Genomic DNA, 22,819 nt, shown 5'->3' with positions numbered 1-22,819 from the left:
GGTAATTACACAGGACAACATTTCAGTCCATCATTTTTTTTTTTTGCAGACAATGCCATATGCAAAATTAGTGTTGGCTCCGCTTCAATAGGAATAGCCCAGCCTGAACTGCCAGGCCCGTTCGCGCCTAGGGCGTCGCTGTAAGGAAAACAAAAAAAATCCAGTGTGTTCAACAACCATTTTCATGTCAGTATGTCAATTGAAAATCTTTGTCATGTTACAGTACATCTGTAACATTTGGTTTTGTATTATGTAAGCGACTTTAATACAAGATCTGGAAGTTTTTACTTCAACCACCATGACATCACCTTACCATTTACTTTGTTACCTTTACAACTTCATTGCATTATTACAACCCATATCTCTAGCACCACCTACCATTACTGTAATCCGATTATGCAGACCTACCATCATTCTGACCCCTACATGTAACCCAAATACTAATGCTAATAATTACCATAACTATAAATGAAACTACATTTACTTATCTGAAATACAACCGTAATACTAAATCACAATAAAATAAATTACAAATATTCTTAGGCTTCTAAACCTAACCACCACTCAAAATGATATGCTCATTTAATATTAACACAAGCATGAATACAATTTCACATTAATACTAACCCTGCCCTTCCCTCCCCCTATGGCACGTAAAAATATTTATTTTAAAAGAATAACAGAATCTCCACTTTAATGCTCAACGTAATTTAAATAACTGAATCAAAACTTACATGGATTTCTAACCAACCATATTTTAAAACTACTGAGGTAGTACATGGAAGGAGTGATTCACAGTATCCTGATACAATCCAGAGTCCAACACGAATTGTCTCCCATTTAGACTAGACATTTGGGCTATAGTTTAGGAGCACCTCACAAAACAAGCGCTGGAAAAACCAATAGGTCTAGCTTGCATTTGTAGTCCTGAAACAAACATTAAAAAAAGCCAGCTATGTGCGGCCTACACACAACAAAAAGAAACAACTTCCTGCTGTACACAGTGCATCTTTGCAATTAAGGATTTAACGTGTCATTGCTCAGAGTACTTTTTTGAAGCAAACCGTCCCTCATGCAGAGGTAGAAAGAGGCATTAAATGGCCATTGGCAAGTGGAGAGAAAAGTTCTCCTCTGGGTTGAGCCTAACCCTACTCTATGATTGGTAACACATTTACCAGATAGATGTGCTGGTAAGTCAAACCTAGAAAAGCTACACTTGACATTTCAATTGGAATATCAGTAAGAAATGGCACTAGGTGTATTCAAAATTGCAGGACTGCAACAAATTATTCAGTGCCCAAGATACAATTGTTTTGCAAGTATGGCCTGAATTTGTAAAAAAAAAAAAAAAAAAAAAAAAAAAAAAGGAGTAGGAAGAAGGAATAATTAAACTTGGAAAAAAGTATACTGTACCCTCAACTGGGCTCTTTTCTGAGCTTACAAGTCCATTTCCATCCATGGATCCTCCATCCACTGAGTGGCGCCTGAACATCCCTTCCGGACACATTTTAAATTTCAGCATTTTTGGGCCCAACGTGCTGTTCTGTAAATGTGTTACTGTGTCTTTCTTTTCCATTGTGAGGCTGAAAGCCCTTTTAAACTTTTCCGGGCCACTTGATTTGCCAAGGTTTAACTTTGAGGTGCATATTGATTCCTGTGTAGCACTTTTTGTCACAGCAGTCGCAGGACACCCTAATGGTTTGCTGGATGCACCCCCTTCATTAACAACACAAAATCCCTTTGTTCCAGAGTTTGTAACACTTTTGCCAATGTTCATGTGCTTGTGAGGCAATGCAGTGTGTAAGAAGCCATTTTTTGTGCCTTCATCTTTGTTTGAAAGGATGCATGATTTTAACTGTACAGGGTCTGAATGGCTTCCTTTGAGGGATTCATGAGCGGTCCCGTTACTGATGGTAGTTTTTGAAGACTTTTTATCTTGTGGGTGCGATCCATTTGATTGTGTGAATCTTTCCTTCAATATTCCTGTTTTAACTGGTGAATGTGAATGGCCAAGTAGCTTGAGTTTATTTTGATGTATTGCTTCACGTCCTGCCATTGTTTTCTTGACTGCTTTATTACGATCTGCTATCTTGCGTGCTCTATATTCCTCGATTGTCAATGCTTTTTTTCTCTCTTTAGCAGTACTTGCATCATGACTTTTGAACTTAAATTCTTTTTTATCTGAACGAACACATTTGAGACCCGGTTCCATTCTTCCAGACACTTTCTCCACTTCTGAATATTTTTCTATCAGTTTCTTTTCCAGGTTTGAAACACGTTTTTCATTTGACTTGTTGGTTCCAGTATTAATGTATTTTGCTTCATCTACTGGAGAAGAGGCCTTACTCTTCTTTTCATAATCAGCAGTTGGACATACTTCTGACTTCCTCGGAAAAGCCCCGACACTTGAGCTCCTTCTCTTTTTGTCATCATCAATGTTAGTTGAGGTTTCTTCGCCTGTAGACGATGCCTTGATGGTCCTTTCTTGACTGCAAGGAGAGTTTGCATCATCTCTAGAATAGTTGCTATGGAAGGTCTTGCTCTTTCTTTCATAAACATCAGCAGACTTTGCTTCTTTGCTGAAAGGTGACTTGCCAGAGGAGGACTTGCTCTTTGTATCATTGTTAGTAAAATACTTTTCTTCTTTCTTAGAAGAGTTGGCAGGTGAAGCATTGCTTTTTTCCCCATTCTCCTTGTTCTTATGAGAGATTTCTCCAACACTTGGAGGAGAGTTGCCTAGTGAGACCTTACTCTTTTTTTCACAATTATTACCTGGTGATTTTGCTTCACATCCTGGAGAATAGTTGCCAGGCGATGCCTTGCTCGTCATATCATTACTGTTGGTAGAAGACTGTTCTTTCTTCCTGGGAGGAGAGTTGCCAGATGAGGCCTTACTCTTTTTATCATTATCACAATTAGAACACTGTTCTTTCCCAAAAGCGTTGCCAGGAGAGGCCTTACACTTTTTATCATCATCGTTAGCAAAACACTGTTCTTTCCTAGTAGGTGAGTGGCGAGGAGAGGTCTTAATCTTTTTATCATCAACCGGAGACTTTTTTTCTTTAGAAGGAGAGGAGTTACCAGGTGAGACTTTGCTCTTTTTTTCATAATCATAAGTAGGAGACTTTTCTGCATTGCTAGGAGAAGAGCTGCCAAGTGAGACCTTGCTCTTTTTGTTATCATTGTAAACAGAAGACTTTCCTTCTTTCCTAAGAGGGTTGGTAGGCAAAGGTTTGCTCATTTTATCATCATCTCTAACAGAAAGCCTTTCATCTTTCCTGGGAGAAGATACTTTGCTTTTTTTATCATATTTGCTAGTAGACAACTTTCCTTCTTTTCTAGGGGAAGAATGGTCATTTGAAGTAGACTGTTCCTCTTTCCGAAGAGAAGAGTTGCCAGGCAAGAGCTTGCACTTTTTTTCCTTATCTTCATGTGTAACCTTGCCAAATTTACCGTGTGGTTTCAACCCATTTGCATCAATCGTGTTGAGACGCATGCATTTAACTTTATCTTTTAGATTTTTACGAGGTGAAGATGAACCATGAGATATTGTGAATTGGCTTTTGAGAGCATGTCTTTTCTGTTCCTTTTTTTCTTTACATATCTCTTTGTAAGTTTTTGAGTCCAATATATTTTTGTTACAAGACAGGTGGTCCTTTTGAACAGTACAGTTAGGAACAGGAAGAACTGTTTTAGTTTGATCTTTCTGAGAAATGTTGTATTTAAGTTTAGATGCCATTTTCAAAGGTGTCATTGGAGCAATATCCATGTGTTGATGTTTTATCCTGCTTTTCATTTTTTTATTTTCTTTTTTAGATTTTATTAGATGTTCAGGTTTAGATTTCTTTTTATATATATCAACATTTTGTGCATCAGATATCGGACTTGGTTTGTTTTCAACAAGTGTTGGCTGAGCCTCAACAGGGCTGAGATCATCAACAGTTCTTATACGTTTTACATCATTCACTGTAGGGCTGTGGGGTCGTTTTATGCCTTTCTTTTCCACTGACAGAGTGTTTGCTTCATTGCTTGTTTCACTGCAATCCAACAGTTCGCTTAAATCACTATTTACAGTCGGAGCACAAAAGCCAGCTTTATTGGTGTTCACATAGTTGTCCCTGGAACTTTCAGTATTTAAGTCACTCTTTGTATTACCTTTCCCATCAGCATTTCTACACATACATTTTGGCCCATAAGCATAAAGTGAATATATCCAACTGTACAAACAACATGGACTTTTACCTGGAGAAGTGATTTTCATGTCCCCATCTACTGACCCCTTTAGACACCTGATTTCAGTAGAATGGCTAAGGCCATTTACTTTGGGTCCAGCTGAATCCTGTTCAGTAAGTTGAGGGTCTCTTGTGCCAACATCACCGGCTGACATAGCTTGTACCTGCGGAAACAATTTGGTCATGTTCTCAGAGTCTAGCAAAGTAATTTTTATTTCACTTGAAGTGTTATCTATTTCAGAATCACTCATATCTGCCAATTCATTAAGTAGGGACTCCTGTGGCGTCACAAAAGTATGTTGCTCAAGACCTTTATCCAACGAGTTCTCCTTTCCAGAAATAAAGTAATCTGAGGAAGAAACCTTTTTATCAAACTTTGAATCAATCTTCTCCACTGTTGATTTGCCCTCTAATTCTTGACAACCAGAACTCACTTCTTTGGTACAGGGTACTCCAGCACACAACTCGCTTTCTTTATAGCACAATGGAGCACTATTCGCATAATTACTGACTTTCAAAGTGTCTGTACTTTCATTCTTTCCTGGGCATTCAATAAGACTGCCAGACATCTTACTGCAGTTCTCAACAAGCAGCAATGTACTCTTCTGTTCAGCTGTGTTACTCTGCTTAAGGCTTTGATTTGTTGGGTTTTCCTTTTCAGAGCCAATTATTTCTTTAAGAGACAGGAGTATGTTTTTTTCAACCATCTTTGGATGTGTAACATCACTTTTCTCTGCACCTCGGCATGCAGGATCCTTTTTGAAGCTATTCCCTCTGGAAGATAGCTTGCATCCCCTGTCGAACTGAAACTCCTGCTTTACACAACTATAGACTTGTGTCTCCGTCATAGTGATTTCCATCTTAATTGAGCTTGGTGTTAGAGAGGGAATCTTAGCATCAGTAATATTTAAAGAGCTACTGTTGTTGTTAGTATGCAGCAACTTACTCTGCTCCATCACAGGGTCACATTTCTTAAGAATTTGATTCACAGAGTTCTTATTTTCAGATTCGGGAGAAATTGTGTCGTTTTGATCAACGCTCTTCTGAACTGTTAAAACATTTGTCTCTTGGCAGATATTAGAATCCTCCTTTTTAAGTCCACACATTTCTAAACACATTCTACCTTCTTCATTGAACTGTGGCTCCTGCTTAATACAAATATGACATTTTAACTCCACCTTCTCTGTAATTACATTGTTTTTAAGCCCTTCTTTTTGACAGTCTGCTTCATGTTTACAGATAAGGCTTGGAGAATCGTGAGAGTTTACATCAAGGGGAAACCTACTCTTCTTTTCTGTAGTGCTGAGTTTCATAAGGCTTTGATATACAGACTTCTCCTTTTCTAAACCAGGAACTTCCACAGAAGCAGTTAAGTTATTATCAATGCTCTTTTCATGCTTTATGTTTCTGTCTTCACTCACTTTGCCTATAGAACTCACTTTTTTAGAACCACCAGTTTCTGAAGTAATTCGGCATGCCTTGTCAAGTTGTAATTCCTCCTTCACTGTAGAAATAACTTTGATGAGTTCTTCATTTTTTATCACCCCCTTTCCTTCCAAATGATGTTTATTTTCCATTCTGTCCAAGCCAAAAGGAAATTCGATTAGAAGCTCAGAAAGTTGATTATCCAGACCTTGAGCCGAGAGTAATTCATCAGCAGACTCTCTTTCGTTTTCTCTTTTAGCTGTGACAGAGGTACATCGTTTGTGTGATATTTCTTCACAGATAGCGGAGTTCTGGTTTTCAAATTGTGGCGTAGGAGTAAAAGGATGGTCTTTGCTGATCTGCTCTTCAGCAATGGATGCGCATTTTTCGTCATCTTTCTCTTTACTAGAATCAGAATCATTATCATTATCTTTTGCACTTGCGTTTTTACTGTTTTTATTTATTTCATCTGCTTTCAAAGACACCTGTTCTTCTGAATCCTTCTCTTCATCGGGATTTAAGTCACAATCGCTGTGACTGCTTACTGCTTTAACTGAATGCTTCGATTCATTTATTTTCCCATCTGCCAAGGGTGCATATTTGTCGAAACAGTTTTCTTTTCTAGCAACACAGCCACGTTCTCTTTCTCTAGGTGCTGGACTACAAACACAATCAACTTCAGTTGCTTCACTTGCTGCAATAATTTCTAAATCTTCACTATGTTGTTTTGAGCCATGATTGTATTTTGAATTGGAAACATTTTGGTTACGGACAGGCTTCGAAGGGCTTCCTTTTGAATTATAAGCCTCACTTACGTGGATATCGTCTGTGCAATAAGTCGTTTTGTCGTGCGAGTTTGCAAAGTCAGGTTTCAAGCTATTGGAAGATTGAACATCTGCCAATTTTAACACTTCCGTTTCATCTGCACTTGTCGATGTGCCACTTTGAAGTTGTATCACAGGATGCAGAATGTCACTTTCTACTTTTAAAGTTGTACAGCCTACTTCTTTCGAACAAGATGCATCAAATATTTTTGCAATTTTAGAATCATATAATGTGCTGCCTTCAACAAGTGTACAAATGCTTGAAATGAGCAACTGCTCATCATCTGCGCCTAATAAAGTGTCAGAACAGTCTCCCACATGTACAGTTTGACTGATAGGATTACTGCCTAACTGACATATAATGTTTCCTGACTCAGAAGCACCAGTTTTTTCTAAAATTTCAATCTTACATTCTTTGATGCTTAAACAGCTGGAACGTGTTGCCTCTGTAATAATGTCATCATTTTTATGATTCATGGACGCATCTGAATCACGTTCGTCGGTCGGATGGTTACCACTGGGGGGCTGTGCTATGCTTCCGAGCTCTGGCAGTGATAAAGCATCTCCCTGTGTACTATTTTGTTCTATCAAACAAGGCAATGTGGTTTCATGAACGGCTGGACACAATTCCACTTTTTGAGACTCACTTGCGTGAATTTCAATGAGACTGCCAGACTTTGAAAGTACCAAAGGATTCACAACCGCAACTCTTTCAATGGTTTTTGCAACATTGGAACCCAAAGCATCTTGTTTTTGCCCCACAGCAGTGCTAACAGGACAGTGACTTGCCTCATTCGAACCACATGAAGCTTTGATTGGTTCACTGATCTGGCCAGTTTGTTGGACTATTTCCTGAGAGGTTGTACATTTCTGATCACAAAGACCTGCAGATGACAAGGATTCTTGTGGCTCTACACCTGAGCAGGCTGCTTGTTTATTCTGGGAAGTGCTATTACAAGGAGGAGTTTTCCACAAATTAAAACAAGATTCCAGTGCTTCCATTGTAGCACTGCTCAGTTGGTATAAGGGAGATTCAATTTCTGCAGAAATTAATTTAGATTCTTCTAAATTTGAAGCTCCTATCTTAGTAACACTGTTTGAAGCCAGGGCATTTGAACAAGACTCAGTATGATTTAAGACACTGCTGGTTACTTCAGCGTTCTTCAGATTTTGGCAAGAATCATTATCCGTTGCAGAACAGTGATCGTTTAATATTTCCGTCACCAATAGGTCATGTAACAATGGACTTCTTTTACTATGGTCGACTTTAGTTCCTGGTTGAAGGTTACTTTGCAGTTCAAAAGCACACGGAGACTGTTGACCTGTAGGCCCAATATTATCCACTTGTGCCTGGGTTGTTATAATCTTGCAAGTGTTAACTAGTTCTTGGCTTGGGGCTGATCCAGTAACTTGTTCAAAAACCGTAAGCCATTTATTTTCCTCAGGGGTCTGGTGAGTCTCAACGACAGTAGGCTCATTCTTCCTTGAAGGAAAATAGTGTCCTCCTGGAGAATTTATTGGCTGAGTAGGAGATTGTAATGTGCGGTTATTGTGCTGTTTTTGGGAAGGGCTAGACAATACAGGAGAATGTTTGCTAACTTGATTGTTTTCTATCCTGCACAGTCCCTCGTTATTTATCAAATCCTGCGGATGCCTGTAATTTCTTTCATTCGTTTTAACCAACAATTGGTTTTCCCTATACAATGGTCCATCAGGTTTGATAGGGGGAGAACTTGCGAAATTTGAGTCCATATCTGATACAGTTGTTCTATTCACGCTAAACATGTCTAAATCTTTATGTGGCACACTTATTTCATGAGCACTGGAAGATGGAACGGTTGTGCTTGCTTTACTTTTTAAAGAATCATATATATATGCTTTTGATTTAAATAGCCTACCAAGGTGAAGTAAGCGTTTTTTCGTTGCTAATATTTCTAAATAAATTGCAATCAAATCTTTGCTGATCTCCTCTTTGGCAACAGTCGAGTCAGATGAAGGATTCACAAGTAATCCAACATGTCCGTTTGCATTTTCTTTCATTCGACTAGGACTACAAACAGAGTAGGGTTTCTGAAACTGTATGTTGTCCAAAGCTTTTGAGCTTTGCTCACATTCAGATGTTCTAGTATTGCTGGTGTTTTGTACATCTTGGAATCCATGCTGGAAAGTATCCGTTTGTGTTTGGTTTGAGGTGTGTGAATCATTCTTATCTGAATCATATGATGGCTTGTGTAAATGTCCCAAGCTTTCATAGGTCAGTGCTGCAACATTTGAAGCAGGAGAAATATGTCCAGGTGAGGGGTTATGAGGCAGATGATCAACTGCATACAATTCATCCCCTCTATCCATTAACAGCAGTTGCTGCTGACGTACATTTTCATTAATGTACCCAACTGGCTCTTGCTGCTGTATTGGTCGTTGAAGATTCAGTGGGTCTTCAAACTGAAGGACTTGTTGGAGTGGAAGCGATTGCTGGGTTTGCTTAGGCTGTTGGTGTTGCCTTGATTGTAGTAATCTTCTCAATGTTGCTTGCTGCTGCTGCTGTTGCTGAACTGGCTGGTGGTATTGCTGCACTGCCTGCTGGTGGTTTCGTGGCAACTGTTGAAGGTGCTGAGCTGCCTGCTGAAGGTGCTGAGCTGCCTGCCGAGGTTGCTGCATCTGCTGCATCAGCTGCCGAGGCTGCTGCATCTGCTGCCGAGGCTGCTGCATCTGCTGCCGAGGTTGCTGCATCTGCTGCCGAGGTTGCTGCATCTGCTGCCGAGGTTGCTGCATCTGCTGCCGAGGTTGCTGCATCTGCTGCCGAGGTTGCTGCATCTGCTGCCGAGGTTGCTGCACCAGCTGCAGAGGTTGCTGCATCTGCTGCAGAGGTTGCTGCATCTGCTGCAGAGGTTGCTGCATCTGCTGCAGAGGTTGCTGCATCTGCTGCAGAGGTTGCTGCATCTGCTGCAGAGGTTGCTGCATCTGCTGCCGTGGTTGCTGCATCTGCTGCCGTGGTTGCTGCATCTGCTGCCGTGGTTGCTGCATCAGCTGCAGAGGTTGCTGCATCAGCTGCAGAGGTTGCTGCATCAGCTGCAGAGGTTGCTGCATCAGCTGCAGAGGTTGCTGCATCAGCTGTTGAGGTTGCTGCATCAGCTGCTGAGGTTGTTGCATCAGCTGCTGAGGGTGCTTACCTAGTTGCGGCCAGTTGTTTTGAACTGGTTGCTGGTGAGGAACCAATTCTTTTCGATATACTGTCTGTTGCTGTAGTCCAGAATGTTGGTTTTGCAGTTTATGAGCTTGAGACTGCACGGATTGTTGGCACTGAACTGGTTGTGTTGGCAATCTAGAGTCAAATTTAGGATGCCACACATTCCTTGTCTCAAGATTTGTTTTAGATACTAAATATTGTGGGGCGGACCGTTGCATTTGTGATAACTGGCTTGATACAACTGGAGCCTGGACATTTGCAATACTGGCGGAGTTCTGCATATTTCCAAAGTTTATAGTTTGCTGGGAATTCAGAAGCAGTTTTTTTGCTTGTTGGTGGGCAGACAAGGCACCTTCTTCAGCAGCCTGAATTGTACAGTTCTGTTCCTTTGTCCATTGCAACTGTGCCTCATTTGACGGTGGTCTGTAATCTTGGTTGGAGGGATAGGTTAAAGAATCTTGCGTAGAAGGATAATGCTGTTGTAACATTTGTTGCCTCACATTAACAACGCCGTTTGGCGATACATTATGTTGGGATTGCACTTGCTGTGTATTTTGCCATGTTGCAGAACTTAGTTGAGAAGAAGCAATCTCCACTTGCTCATTTGAGACACAGTGTGACAAAGATTTCCCCTGGGAGTTGGAATTAAAACTTGCCGTTTGATCCAGACGTCTTATTGATCCACTTGTTTGCATGATGCTCCGCTGTAAATTGTCAATGCCACCAGCAGCCATATCAGTGGACAATGCTACAGGAAGAGACTGCTGCAACATTCCATTCCGTAAGTTGAGGTTTTGGCCAAGTGAATTTGGTATACTAGCCATATTATTAGATAAATGGCATTCATTTAGCTCTCCTGATCCATATGTAGAAAAATTGGATTGAGAAGAAAAAGATGGCTGGTTGTTTCCAGAATATGTCTCTGAATTAGAGATCTGAGGCAAAGGTCTTTCTAAACGTTTCAACTGTTCGATATCTTGATCTGCTGTTGCAATCCAGTCCATATCTGCATCACTTCCTGCCGATGTTTTCACTTGTTTGTCAATTCTAAAGGATTCTGAAATAAGAAATAAAAGCCTGGTAAGGATTGGATGCGGGTTGCAATTATAGTACACTGTAAACACTGGACATAAATTGTCATTTTCTTGGCGATAGCCAATATGCTCAATATAACATTTTAGAGGTTTTGGTTTACTTACTTTCACAATACAATACAGAGGAAGAAGAAAATTGGAGTGCTCAAACTGCATGCATCCACCTGTGTGAATCACCCTAACTGTGGACAGGAACAAAGAAGCATGCTGTAAACTTTAGGTGAAGGTCCTTTGTTGATCTTATGGAGAGCTTGTCACACTTGTAATTTTCTTCTGGCTTGAAATACTTTTTTGAGCTGGGCATATATGTAGGTGGACGCATGAGCAAAAACACTTAATCCTCTCCTTTCTTGAAATTCATATACACTATTCTTTTTGAGCATGAGCAACACAGAACATTACTTTGGACTTTTTATTTTAATTCAATACTCCATTAGAAATGTTAGCTCACATGAAATGCGTTGCATTATATCTATTTATTATAAGAAATTGCAATGATGGGACAGAAGCTTGAGCTAAAGCAGTTGCACCTTAATTCACTGTTAGTTTACATTTTTTCATGGTAAAAGTTACTTCTAGATTTTGGCATGCAGTCTCTGGGTCCTTCGGTGGTCTGTTTCTGGCTCATCACTGAGCTGTGAAGCAAAAAGGACTGAGGTCAAAGAGTACAAACCAGCAATGAGCTGCAAGTATTTCTTTATATAGTTTTGCCCCACTCCCTCAGAAATCCTTCTGGCTCCTTAATCCCCTCACCTATTCAGGGAGTTAAAATGCCATTCCATCTCCTTACTGGACCCATCCACCGGATGATAAATCTTCATCCCTCCCTGGTGAGAAGTAACCTTCTCTTTGTTCTCTGCTCAGCATATGGCTTGTAAAGGAGTCTCTAAGGTGACATTTTCACATTGAATGCCTTCTGTGTTCACCGAGGTGGACAGGCGTCTGCTTCAGGTAATTGAATTGTCTTCATATAAACCAGTGATGGTGTTATGTTGGACATATTAGCCACAACCACAAGGAGCTTACAATAGGCAGGGAACCCCCTCAACTTGTGTTGGGTGGCTGAGCACGAAGGAGTAAAGGGGCTTCCAGCCAACCACCCAGGAAACTACAGTTCCAGAGTACGGACCTGGGGCACCTTGAGTGAGCTATAAGTGAGAGAGTCATTACAGCAGAATACTTTTTAGAGCAAGTGGTCAGCAACCAAATAATTATTAGGCGTTGGTGTCCTGTAGGGTTCCTAGCAATAATACTAAAAAGCAATTTCGGTCTACACTTCTTGGTTGAAAACCTCCCCATCAGACACTGATTTAAAAAAATATTTTAAATATGAACTAAATGAAAATAATAGCTATTCTCTCATTCTGGAGTAGGGGTAACCAACAAAATTATTGGAGTTAAGTTGGGGTTTGTCTTAAAAAAAAATAAGGGTAAGGCAGTATTAGGAAATCACATACCTTGCACTATCGTGCTGTTTGAGGAAACCCCACATTAAGAAGATAGGCCAAATATCATGGAAGAGGGTGGCAATAGGTCACATGGGGATACAATTGTTTATAATTGTCACTTAGGCTGTGGTAGGGAAAAATTGTGTAATGCAAGCCAAAAAGAAGAAAACGAAACAGTGAAATTGTAGAAGCGGGGCGTCTAATTAGTCTTAGGTGCATATCTTGAGAGTCCTAACTTGCTCTTGACATACTATCTAGGGAGTGAATTTGGATTTCAGACTTTTGGTGGTTGATATGGTTAGGAGACTACTTTTGAATAGTTGCACCTGCTGTTGTGTAGATGCTTGGTGCTGCACATGAGCAATGACACAAGGCAAAGGTTTTTTTTGTGTTTTAATGTTTAGTCTTAGGGAAATATGTATTCTTGAAGGCATTGTGACTGCATATTGTCTGAAAATAGGGTCAGGGTTTTGCTTTAACAAAATTCAGTGCGCATTTACTACGTTGTTGCACAACCCACAGCCATCTGCATTTAACCATGGTGACAATACCCAGCAACTGTGCAACATCCATGATAAATCACTGTGTTTTTGCTTAGAGTTTTTCATAACGGATTGTGGGATTAAGAGTTTTTTTCTGGCAGAATTGTTTATATGCCGAGTAGCTCTGTGCAGCGACGTGAGTTCAGTGGGAAGCGGCCAAAGAGGTCACATTAGTATGTTTCATGTAAGGCTCCTGTGCACTAGAACCTTAGTAGGGGAATGGTAACAAGGAGAAGGTATTTTCAAGAGGCCTGTAGTTGATCAAGATCATAAGGCAGCATTTGTTTACAGTAACTTACATTTAAGAACAACCAGGTTAATGGAGATTTAGTCGCAGCTGAGTAAATAAACCCTGCTAAATAGTGGAAGTGGGCAACTAGAGGAGAATTGGGTTCAAGGAGAGGAGGATTTTGTATGTGACAAAAACATGTTGCTAGTTCCCTAACCAAATTACCATATTGCCAGGGCTGGTGATTGTGTACTAACGAAACTACGGACATGGCAAGTACATGTTACATACACTTAAGTAACATATCAGCAGCGCAGGTGATTATGTATAAAGACAAGTGTAGCTGTGACGAGGACAGGTTGACTTTAACCAAGGAGACAGGGAGAAGGCTATGTGACAAAGTGGTTGTTAGATTATTTTTAAAAAAAGGGTTGGAGGAGGTGGGTAGAGCTTGTGACCTCAAAAAAGGAATCGTCCAAGGTGGAGTCATGCAGGCAAACAGCTCATTTACCAGATACAGGATGATGATTTGTTTGCTGTTGTTGGTGTGTGTCTGCCACCTGTAAACTGAAATCCAAGTAAAACTTCTTGGCTGAACATTCATGGTGTTATGGGTATATATTCTTTATCAAGGGATTGGCGAAAGTTAACTGAATGGAGTTAAATTTAACACAAAACTCTACATACATAGGATTATCCTCCTGCTAGCCTAGGCATGATCATTTGTGCCCGTATCCATGGCCCGAAGTTGTTGACTTTTCCATTATCACTTTAGAAAACGGGACAAGACACGCCCCTGTTGTTAAGGAGGCTCAGAGGAAATAATATGAGTGCCTGTATTATTGATACAAGAATTATATCAGTGGGCAAGTGGGACATAAGAAATTAATGCTCCAGACATTTGAGCAACAACCCCTACAAGAGACTGAGAGTCTCCATGTGCTGCTTAATGGGGCTTAGAACTCTGATCTACTTCTCGGCTCCTTCAATATTACTCTACCACAATGAGGGTTACTTCACATCCAGAGACGTACCTGTAGGATACGACTATTTCGGTGTATGCCAGAGTTTCTCCCACTTAGAAATTTCTTCTATTAGTGTTATAAATTGCTAGCTGTTACCTACTATCATTTGTATAAACGTTTGCTCCTTGTAAAGGGCTCTACTACTCTGGTGGGTATGATTTGCTCAACAAGAAACAGATCGAGATTTAAAAAGAGGAACAGTAAGATTGAGGGGATGTTTGTTATCCTCCCCCACCCCACAAATGGACTATTTCCAAGTGTAAGGTGTCATGGATTCCATAGTTTTATTCAGTATCCCCTTCCCTGCCATTGGCCAGAACAGTAAGAAAATCTGGCAAGTTATAATTTAGAATGTTCGTGAATAAATATGATCCAAGAGTTAAGTCTTGTGTATGGAAAACTGGTATTGCCAGGTATCCGTGTTCTTCAGGTCCAACTGTTGCATCCTATCTCCCTGTCTGATAACATTCCTAAGTAGATGAATCCCTTTCATTTTGAAATGTCTCAAGACCATCCACTCATTGAACTCTTGAGATTTATTACTGGGTGAAAACCTCAGTCTTTATTTTGGATTAGTAAAATGTTGCAGATGAAGACATGGGTGGAACAATCACCTGAACAATGGTCCGTGTACATTCTCCTTCCTGGTATATAGCGCTGAACTGTTCTTCTGAACATATGATGGACCTCAGTCTCCACTTTGCTTCAGTAAGCCATACAATTTCAACTGAAAATTCTGCGACAGTCTGGAGTACTCAAACAACACTAGTAATGTCCACCACTTGTGAAAAGAACAGCGGTAGCCTTCCCCAACCTTTACAACGAAAGAAGGGATGACACTTACCAGAGTACACACTGGTTGCGGTGTTGTTGGTATTATGGGAGCCTCGGAGGCCATGTCCTCCAGTTGCTACTTGGGACAGGGATAAACCTCCAAATTGGGTATGGTCTTGCCACTGCCCACAGTGGTGTGGTTGACCTCGTTGATTGCCTTGGGACAGGAAATGGCCAATTAAGCACCCTTGTCCTCAGCTAGCCCATCCAAAAACCTTTTGGCAAATATTTAATTTATGGAGCCCTGTGCCTTGTCCAAGGACTTTAAAGTGGACACATGCTTGCTCAGTTCTTTCAGGAATGGATCACGAAACACACCAACTTCTTTTTGTTGGCCCAGCCTCCGACGTGGCGAGGTCCCCGTGCTTTGGGTCAAGCTTAACAATTAAGGATCTATGTCTCTCAGTTGAGAGAGTGCAGTTTGAATTGCCCAACAGAATAACAGCACATTGTTCCTAACCTGGCAGGAACTCAGGCGAGATAAGCAAACCGGATTCTCTTGCCTCCTCTGCTCTATTTAATACCTTTGTATGGTGGCCTGTCACATCTAGGAGTTTATCCTGGCAGGCCAGTGAGGATCTGTGGATACCTTTTTTTGGGGATCTTGTACAAACTTTGGTAGGGATGTAGCTGTTTTAATAAATGTGTTCTGGATACAGCATATCTGTTGGTGCTTTACCGTGCTGCACCGAATAATTTTTTTTGCCCTTTTGGGTCAGAAGACAGGTGCATGGTCATACGGTGTCCACATCATCATAAGTCTCCAGCTATCAAAAGTCCATAACGGGTCAGAATCTGGTACGTGGATCGTGTTACACATGAGGGAGCCCTGGCCAACAACTTTATTTAATTTGATGACAAGAAAATCATCTTGAGAGAATTGACAAATTTCAGATCATCCATTGTTGTTTAGCACAAAAAAGACATGGCAGCCGCCGCTGTTGCTGCCGCGAGGGGAACGGCAAACCTTGACCACCATTGGCGGTGAGGGGAACAGCCCAACTACAAACCTCAGCAGCCCTTGCACGTCCGACACTGCAATTGAGCATGGAGGCGCGATAAATTCACCACTGTTCACCCGCCGTGCGGGAAGCACAAAAAGGCACCAGGACATCGCTATTGCAGCCGCCGCTGCTGCCATGAGTGTAATGGCCAACCTTGACCACCATTGGCCATGAGGGGAACGGCCCAACTACAAACCCCAGCAGCCCTTGCCCCTCCAAGGCTGCAATCGCGCCTGGAGGTGCGATAAACTCACTGCTGTTCTCCTGCAGCACGGGCCGCGCCTGGTCGAAGCACGTGCCACGGTCGGGCCTGTCATAGACTGTAGGAGGCCTTGCTGGGCCACCCCTCTCTCTGATAGACATCATCCCTCAAGCTCTATTGTGGTGAGTTATATGTACTGTTATTACGAGTGTAGAAACACTACGATATGAGGAAACGTACCATCATACCAAGCTCCCGCACTTCAACCTCCATAGATAGTATGCTGGAAAGAGCAGTTAATATCGTTGCCAATGAGATTGAACTAACCAAGGGGCTTTTGTTCCTGGGACTGGCAACTCTTCAGCTTGTTCCTTCTGCTGTTGAAAGTGATTGTATTAGCCCCCATAACACCAAATTCATCAGCTACCACCCTCAGGGACTTACAAGTCTAGGATATTGGCTGCAATATGGAAAGTAATCAGGGCAGTGAGGGTATTGGGGCTGTTGAGGATTTTTTAGGAGCGACTTATAACAGACAATGTTTCTCCTAAACCAGTAATAACCGGGGCAAAAAGAAAGCGAACAGTGACCAAACCTACGAGCTCCAAGAGAAAACAACCACCTCGTTTAAAACAACAACGTACTGCCTTGAGGATTCAAGGCACAGTGACCCCAGCGGATAAGACAATTACCAACGCCAAAGGCACTGTGGATTTGACATCATCTTAAATATCAAGTCATTCCATCCACACTCAGACTGAGTCCGACAGGTCCCTCAACTCGCTTTAGACTTGGTGATACCTCAATTGACATTATAGTGGACACTGTGTATGAGCGCATCAGAGCCCTTGTGTAACCATATATCTGTAAGAGACATTAGTTAGTGATAGATTCCTTACCTTAGAATATCCCAGGCGTCAGACAGGATCTGGAAAGTTTTGCTTAGCATTACCCCTGCGCGTCAGTAGGTGGCGTCCTGTGGCTCTGCGTCCGTCACTGGCGTCGTAACCAGCGAGAAGACGTCACGGAGGGTACTTAGGCGCCACCATAAGCACGGACGTCAGTTCTGTACATGACTTTCCATGCCAAGAACGCAGAGCCATGCAAGATACTGACCATTGGTGCATAAAACTAGGGCCCTAAAAGGGATGACCTTAACCCTAGTAATCAGTTCGCAGAACAGGGTGGATGGGTGGGCGGTAAGGAATCTATCACTAACTAATATCTCTTACAGATATATTGTTACACAAGTAGTAACTTGTGCATCTGAAAGAGACACGTTCGTGATAGATTCCTTACCTTAGAATACATACCCCAGCAATACCAACCCCGGTGGTGGGTCTGCGAACAAAATGACACCAGAAAGTCATGTAGCACAGAACGGCCAAAGAAGCCGTCCCTCCGGACTTGACTGTCAAGGCAGTAGTGCTTGGTAAACGTGTGCAGCGAGGCCCACGTAGCTGCCTGACAAATGTCCTGCAAGGGAATGCCGCGTCCCAAGGCAGTAGTGGCTGCAGAATCCCTGGACGAATGGGCACGCAGTCCCACAGGAGGCTCCTTCTTGGCCGAGGAGTAACATGCATTGATGCACTGAACGACCCACGGGGATATGGTCAGTTTGTGCACGGCCCGACATTTTTTGGCACCCACGTAGCCAACAAAGAGCTGGTCATCCATCCGGAACTGTTGTGTGGGGCTCAGGTAGAAGCAACTCGCACATTTTGGGTCCAGATGGTGGAGCCTCTCTTCCTCTTTGGAAGGATGCGGAGGTGGAAAGAAGGTGGGCAAAGTGATGGTCTGACCGATGTGGAAGGGCGTGACAACCTTTGGCAAGAAAGAAGGACGGGTCCTCAGAACCACCTTGTCCGGATGAATAGAAAGGAATGGAGGTTTAGAAGAAAGAGCCTGGAGCTCACTCACTCTTCTAGCTGAGGTAATAGCTGCCAGGAAAGCTGTCTTAAGAGTGAGAAGACGTAAAGGACATGAAGGGGCTCGAAGGGAACGCACATCAGAAACGTCAAGAAAAGGTTTACGTCCCACTGAGGCATGCTCAACTGCACCGGAGGGAACATTTGCGTAATGCCTTTTAGAAAATGGTTCACAACCGGGGACTTAAAAAGAGAAGGCTGATTAGGAAGCCATGGAAAGGTGGAAATGGCCGAAAGATAACCTTTGATAGTGCCCAGAGCAGAGCCCTGCTGGGCTAAAGAAAAAAGGAACAAAAGAACCTCGGAAAGAAGGGCAGAAAGGGGATCCACAGCCTTCGCTGTGCACCATGCCACAAACTTGTTCCACCTGCAGCTGTACACCGTTTTAGTGGAGGGACGCCTGGTTGCGTTCGACTGGGTTCTCGCCCAATGTCCAGGGCTGGCTCAAGGACATGCCCTTTGATGGCTCCCGCCTCTTTAGCGATAAGGCCGACAGTGCACTGGAGCGCTTTAAGGACTCACCGGCCAAGTCCTTCGGTCTTTTTATGAAGAACCCTGCCACTCCTGGGTTTCATTCCTTTCGTGGCCAGGGCAGAGGCACCCAGGCACGCTCCTCCAACAAGCCTGTGCAGAACCAGCCTCAGCGCGACCACGGCTTCCGCAGGGGCGGGTCTGAGAGCCAGCGTTCTCCTCTACCCCCGCTGTTTCCACCCAAGTCTTCCTAATCCGAGCTTCAGGGAGCACCAAATGCCGGTGGGTGGCAGGTTCCGCCGCCACCACCTCCACCACTGGCGCGAAATTAAATCGGACAGGTGGGTGCTGCAGACAGTCTGCAAAGGTTATTCCCTTCCCTTTCAGTCCTCCCCTCCAGCCATGCCGCCTCGGTGCCACCGCATGTCGGGGGATCATTTGGTTCTTCTCAAACAGGAAGTCACGGCCCTCTTGGCCAAGGGGGCCATCAACTGCATTCCTGTGCAGGAAGTAGGGAGTGGTTGTTATTCCCACTACTTACTACTGGAATATCATCTGAGCTTATTCCCTCGAGACCCATGAACCATTCTATGGGAAATGACACCTCCGAACCATACGACTTAAATCTGCACGTGCTAAGCTGGAATATTGCCGGCTTATCTTCCAAAATAAGTTCTGAAGAGTGAATAAGTATAGTTAAAAAATATGATAGCCTCATGTTCCAAGAAACTTGGGCAACAAGGGAATTATACCTAGAGGGGTTTGTATGTTTTAATATTATTGTACCTACCCCAGACAAGGTTGTCCATCTGGTAGACTTTCTATTTGGGTTAATATTTCCTCAGGCGGTAGCGTTAAAATCCTTACCACAAACAATGATAACTATCAAGCCGTGATTTTCACACGAGGGACCTCAATTTGTTTCATTAACTTTTATAATAATGATTTTTTGACTGCACCAAATATGGATTTTAAATATGAATTTTATTAATTTGTTTGACTTTGTCTCTGTTTTCCAAAATCAAACGGCAGTTTAGAATTTGTCTGGAATTTGTCTGTGTAGCGATTTTAATGCCAGGATGTCGAGGGCAAGCGAGTTAGCTATTGTTTCTACTCTAGACGCACACACATGCAAAAGAGGGCAAGAATTATTAGATCATCTGTCAAATCACAATCTACTGAATGTGATGGATATTGCCGACCTTCACTATAGCATCAGCTGTCCTATTCCAACATATAGAGGTCGTGGCTGTGCCTCAACAATAGATTTTGTTGTTATTTCTGCCTCGTTAGAAGATCTTTTACTAAAAGCCGAGGTCATACCCACTGTGCACAGCGATCATAATCCTACCTTGTCTATAATTAGGTTTACTTCTAGACCTGTTTTCACTAAAGAGCCTGGAGCTAGAAATCTAATGCCCTCAACGGATAGTTTGAGAGCAATCTGGAAGGGTCTTGATAACGGTAAACTGTTTTCCAAAACGATAACAGCTTATTCATCACCTATTGAGATCTGTTTATCGTCTAACGATCCAAATCCAGAGATAATTAATGCTTTTGGCCATCTATGTGCTGGTGTTAAACGAATGATCTTGCGGCCTGCACTTTACAATAACCAGAACCCTAGATGGTTTAACAACGCTTGTTCACGAGCAAATAAAGAGCTCCGTGCAGCACTCGTAGCAGTACCTAGGGATGCAACCCTCGTTAGATCCCTGAGACAACATTATAAACAAGTGGTGAGGCAGCATAAAGATGAGATTTTAAAATAAACGCTGGGATAAGCTTGCTTGTGCCGCCAGTCTCAACAATGAAATTGTTTTTTGGGCGGCAGCTAAAGACATGAGATCTATGAGCCTTAGACTTACGCCTTTAAGCTGTAACATAAGCAGTGAAGCTTGGGAAGCCCACTTTACAACAATCTTTACAGCTCCCACTGAGAGTGAGAATCCCTTTGATTCCCATGTTTCACGAATTCAGATATCGGTATCAGAAGTGGAGGATGCAATTAACCAAAGTTTAGGCAATAAGGCCCTCAGCCCCAACGGGCTTCCCATCGACCTCATCAAGCATAAACCGGAGGTCTGGGCGGCCGTTTTAGTCAATGTTTTTAATAATCTTACAAATACTTTTTTCCTAGCATATTGCCGACCAGCATTATTGTTCCGATTTGTTTTTTAAAAAGGGGCCGATCTAACCCTAGCTGCTACAGACCGATCTTCCTGATTGATAACACACTTAAGATACTTGGGAGGATCCGGTTTAATAAAATTAGATTATGGGCTGAGGAGGAACACATTTTAAACAAGTGTCAGTTAGGATTTAGAAGTAAGTTGGGAATGGTTGAACAATGTATAAATCTCAACCTTATTGTTGGTAAATACACTATAGCTCGGCAATCTCCCATTAATTTGGCTTTTATGGACCTCTCTTCAGCCTTTGATTGCGTAAACAGGTCACGTCTATGGTCAGTTCTTTTAAAGTATGGGTTGGATGAGGTCTTAGTTCACTTTTTAGCTTATTTGCACAGGGACTTGAAGGCACGGGTAAGGATTGGTAAGGACGGGGAGGTCTCGGGAAACATCAATATTGGTACAGGGGTCAGGCAGGGGTGCGTATTGGCCCCACTTTTGTTTATTTTATACATTAACAAGTTACACAATATTCTGTCGGAACTTACCAATGATGTTCTGAAAATTAACAGCAACATACTCCCCGTCTTACTATATGCGGACGATGCGGTTCTAATGGGCCTCACCCTGAATGCACTGCGCATTTTAGGTAGGGGTTTTGTTGATTTTATGGCCGGCCTAGATCTTTGCACTAATTTTAAGAAATCGTTTATAATGAGTTGCGGCCCTAAAAACCGCCTTACTAACTCAATTTCCTCAGAATCTCAACGACTCCTATGCACTCGCACTTTTCCATACTTGGGTCGAATATTTTCAAATAATGGTTCCTGGGCAGCCCATCTAGTGCACAGCAGGAGTACATTAATTCAATGTTGTGCCTTCCGCAACCAAAAGGAACTGAGGTAGTGCCATCTATAATTAAAATCTACAAAACATAATGCATACCTACCGCAACATATAGTGCCGAAGTTTGGGGTCTAATGTAGTAGCATTCAGTGTGAAGAAAGTAGATTTTGTAGAAAACTGTTGGGGTCCCCATCTTAGCCCCAGGCCCATCCTGTCCACACCTGAAGCCTGAGAGTCTCAAAGACCTCTGCCAAGCCATAGACCGGGTTATGCTACATTGTTCACATTGCCCTAAGCCTCTGCCCTATTTGTAACCTCAAATGAATCTCTCCTGAGAAGGCCAATAACCTCAGGTCACTGCCTTGCTGATAAACAAGTCCCCAATCTCCTGTCCTCTATGCTCACATCTTACTGTAAGTTGAGACCGTGAAGAGATAAACAGGATGCATCTGCTATCCAGCAGAACAAGATGGGCTAAGAGTACAAGTGGGGGCCAAGCACAACTTCGCACCTGCTGTTTTGCTAGCTTTTGAAATTAAGACAGCTACATGGCTCAAAATGACCCGTAACCTTTCATAAACTCCTGTACCTTTTGTAACTTCTGCTTGTTTATACTCCAAGAAGTGACGTACATTGTTTTCGATAACTTGACCAGCTTTTGTAATGTTCTGCAGTCAAACAAATGCTAATGTTTTGATTCCGTGGTCACCAGTCCTTCATTAAAACTGAATAAAAGAACTGTCCGCTGACCAATTTGTTTATCACTTTCTATAGTGTATTTCACAAAGAGGTGCACCCAGCTAGCTGACTGGTTTATTGATATTTTACTACTAAATGAGGCTATACTGTTTAATTGCATTTTGCTATTTAATTCCTCGCTTTCAGAATTACAGTGATTGCATGCTTTTACTCTTGAATAATGACGTGTTTTTGATACTTGTTACTTACTTGTCTAAATAAAGCGCCACTCCTGACTTGAGCCCTGCTTCTCAGAGTGTATCTTATCATTCAAGATAAAACATTAAATGCCAGTTCCTGCTTGCTAAAAAACCACACTCAGAGTCTGAATTAATATTCTTAGGTCATACAATGCAGCTCTTGGTGAATCATACACAGGCAACCAATTGTGCTCCTGGTGACACTCAATGAAAAATATGCAGACACTAATGAGCTTTGTATAAATCTCACTTATCACTTTTAGGTACTACACTGAGCTACTGTTGGGAACCCATTGAGATCCTGCAGTCCCTAGTGTGTGTGCCATTGTGTGTGCTGCATGTGGTGAAATGTGTCCCTGATGGGGCCCATCAGTGACATCATTGTGGGCATTCATGGCAACATGCTTGAATTACCTGCAGGAAAAGTGGCTCTTCCATTAAATAGAGAATGGGCATTC

The 22,819-nt window shown here is 42.3% G+C and overlaps 1 protein-coding gene across 2 annotated transcripts in view; it reads right to left on the bottom strand.

The window, feature by feature from the left end:
- LOC144810470 (uncharacterized) overlaps positions 1 to 22,819 on the bottom strand; it is a 94,523-nt gene that overhangs the window by 56,294 nt on the left and 15,410 nt on the right. Inside the window, exons 2-3 of one of the 2 annotated variants that reach the window (XM_078673787.1) lie at positions 9,487 to 10,725; positions 1,414 to 9,099 (exon numbers count right to left, since the gene is read on the bottom strand). In XM_078673787.1, the coding sequence (XP_078529913.1) occupies positions 1,414 to 9,099; positions 9,487 to 10,672 (8,872 nt within the window). In that variant the 5' untranslated portion in view covers positions 10,673 to 10,725. Of the gene's footprint in view, positions 1 to 1,413; positions 9,423 to 9,486; positions 10,726 to 22,819 lie in introns of those variants that run through there. The other variant, XM_078673786.1, reaches the window with a different exon arrangement.

This window comes from Lissotriton helveticus, chromosome 1_1 (assembly GCF_964261635.1).
Source record: "Lissotriton helveticus chromosome 1_1, aLisHel1.1, whole genome shotgun sequence".
Taxonomy (NCBI): Eukaryota; Metazoa; Chordata; class Amphibia; order Caudata; family Salamandridae; genus Lissotriton; species Lissotriton helveticus.
Note: the sequence above shows the minus strand (reverse complement) of the source record. Positions and strands in the feature narration are given on the sequence as shown.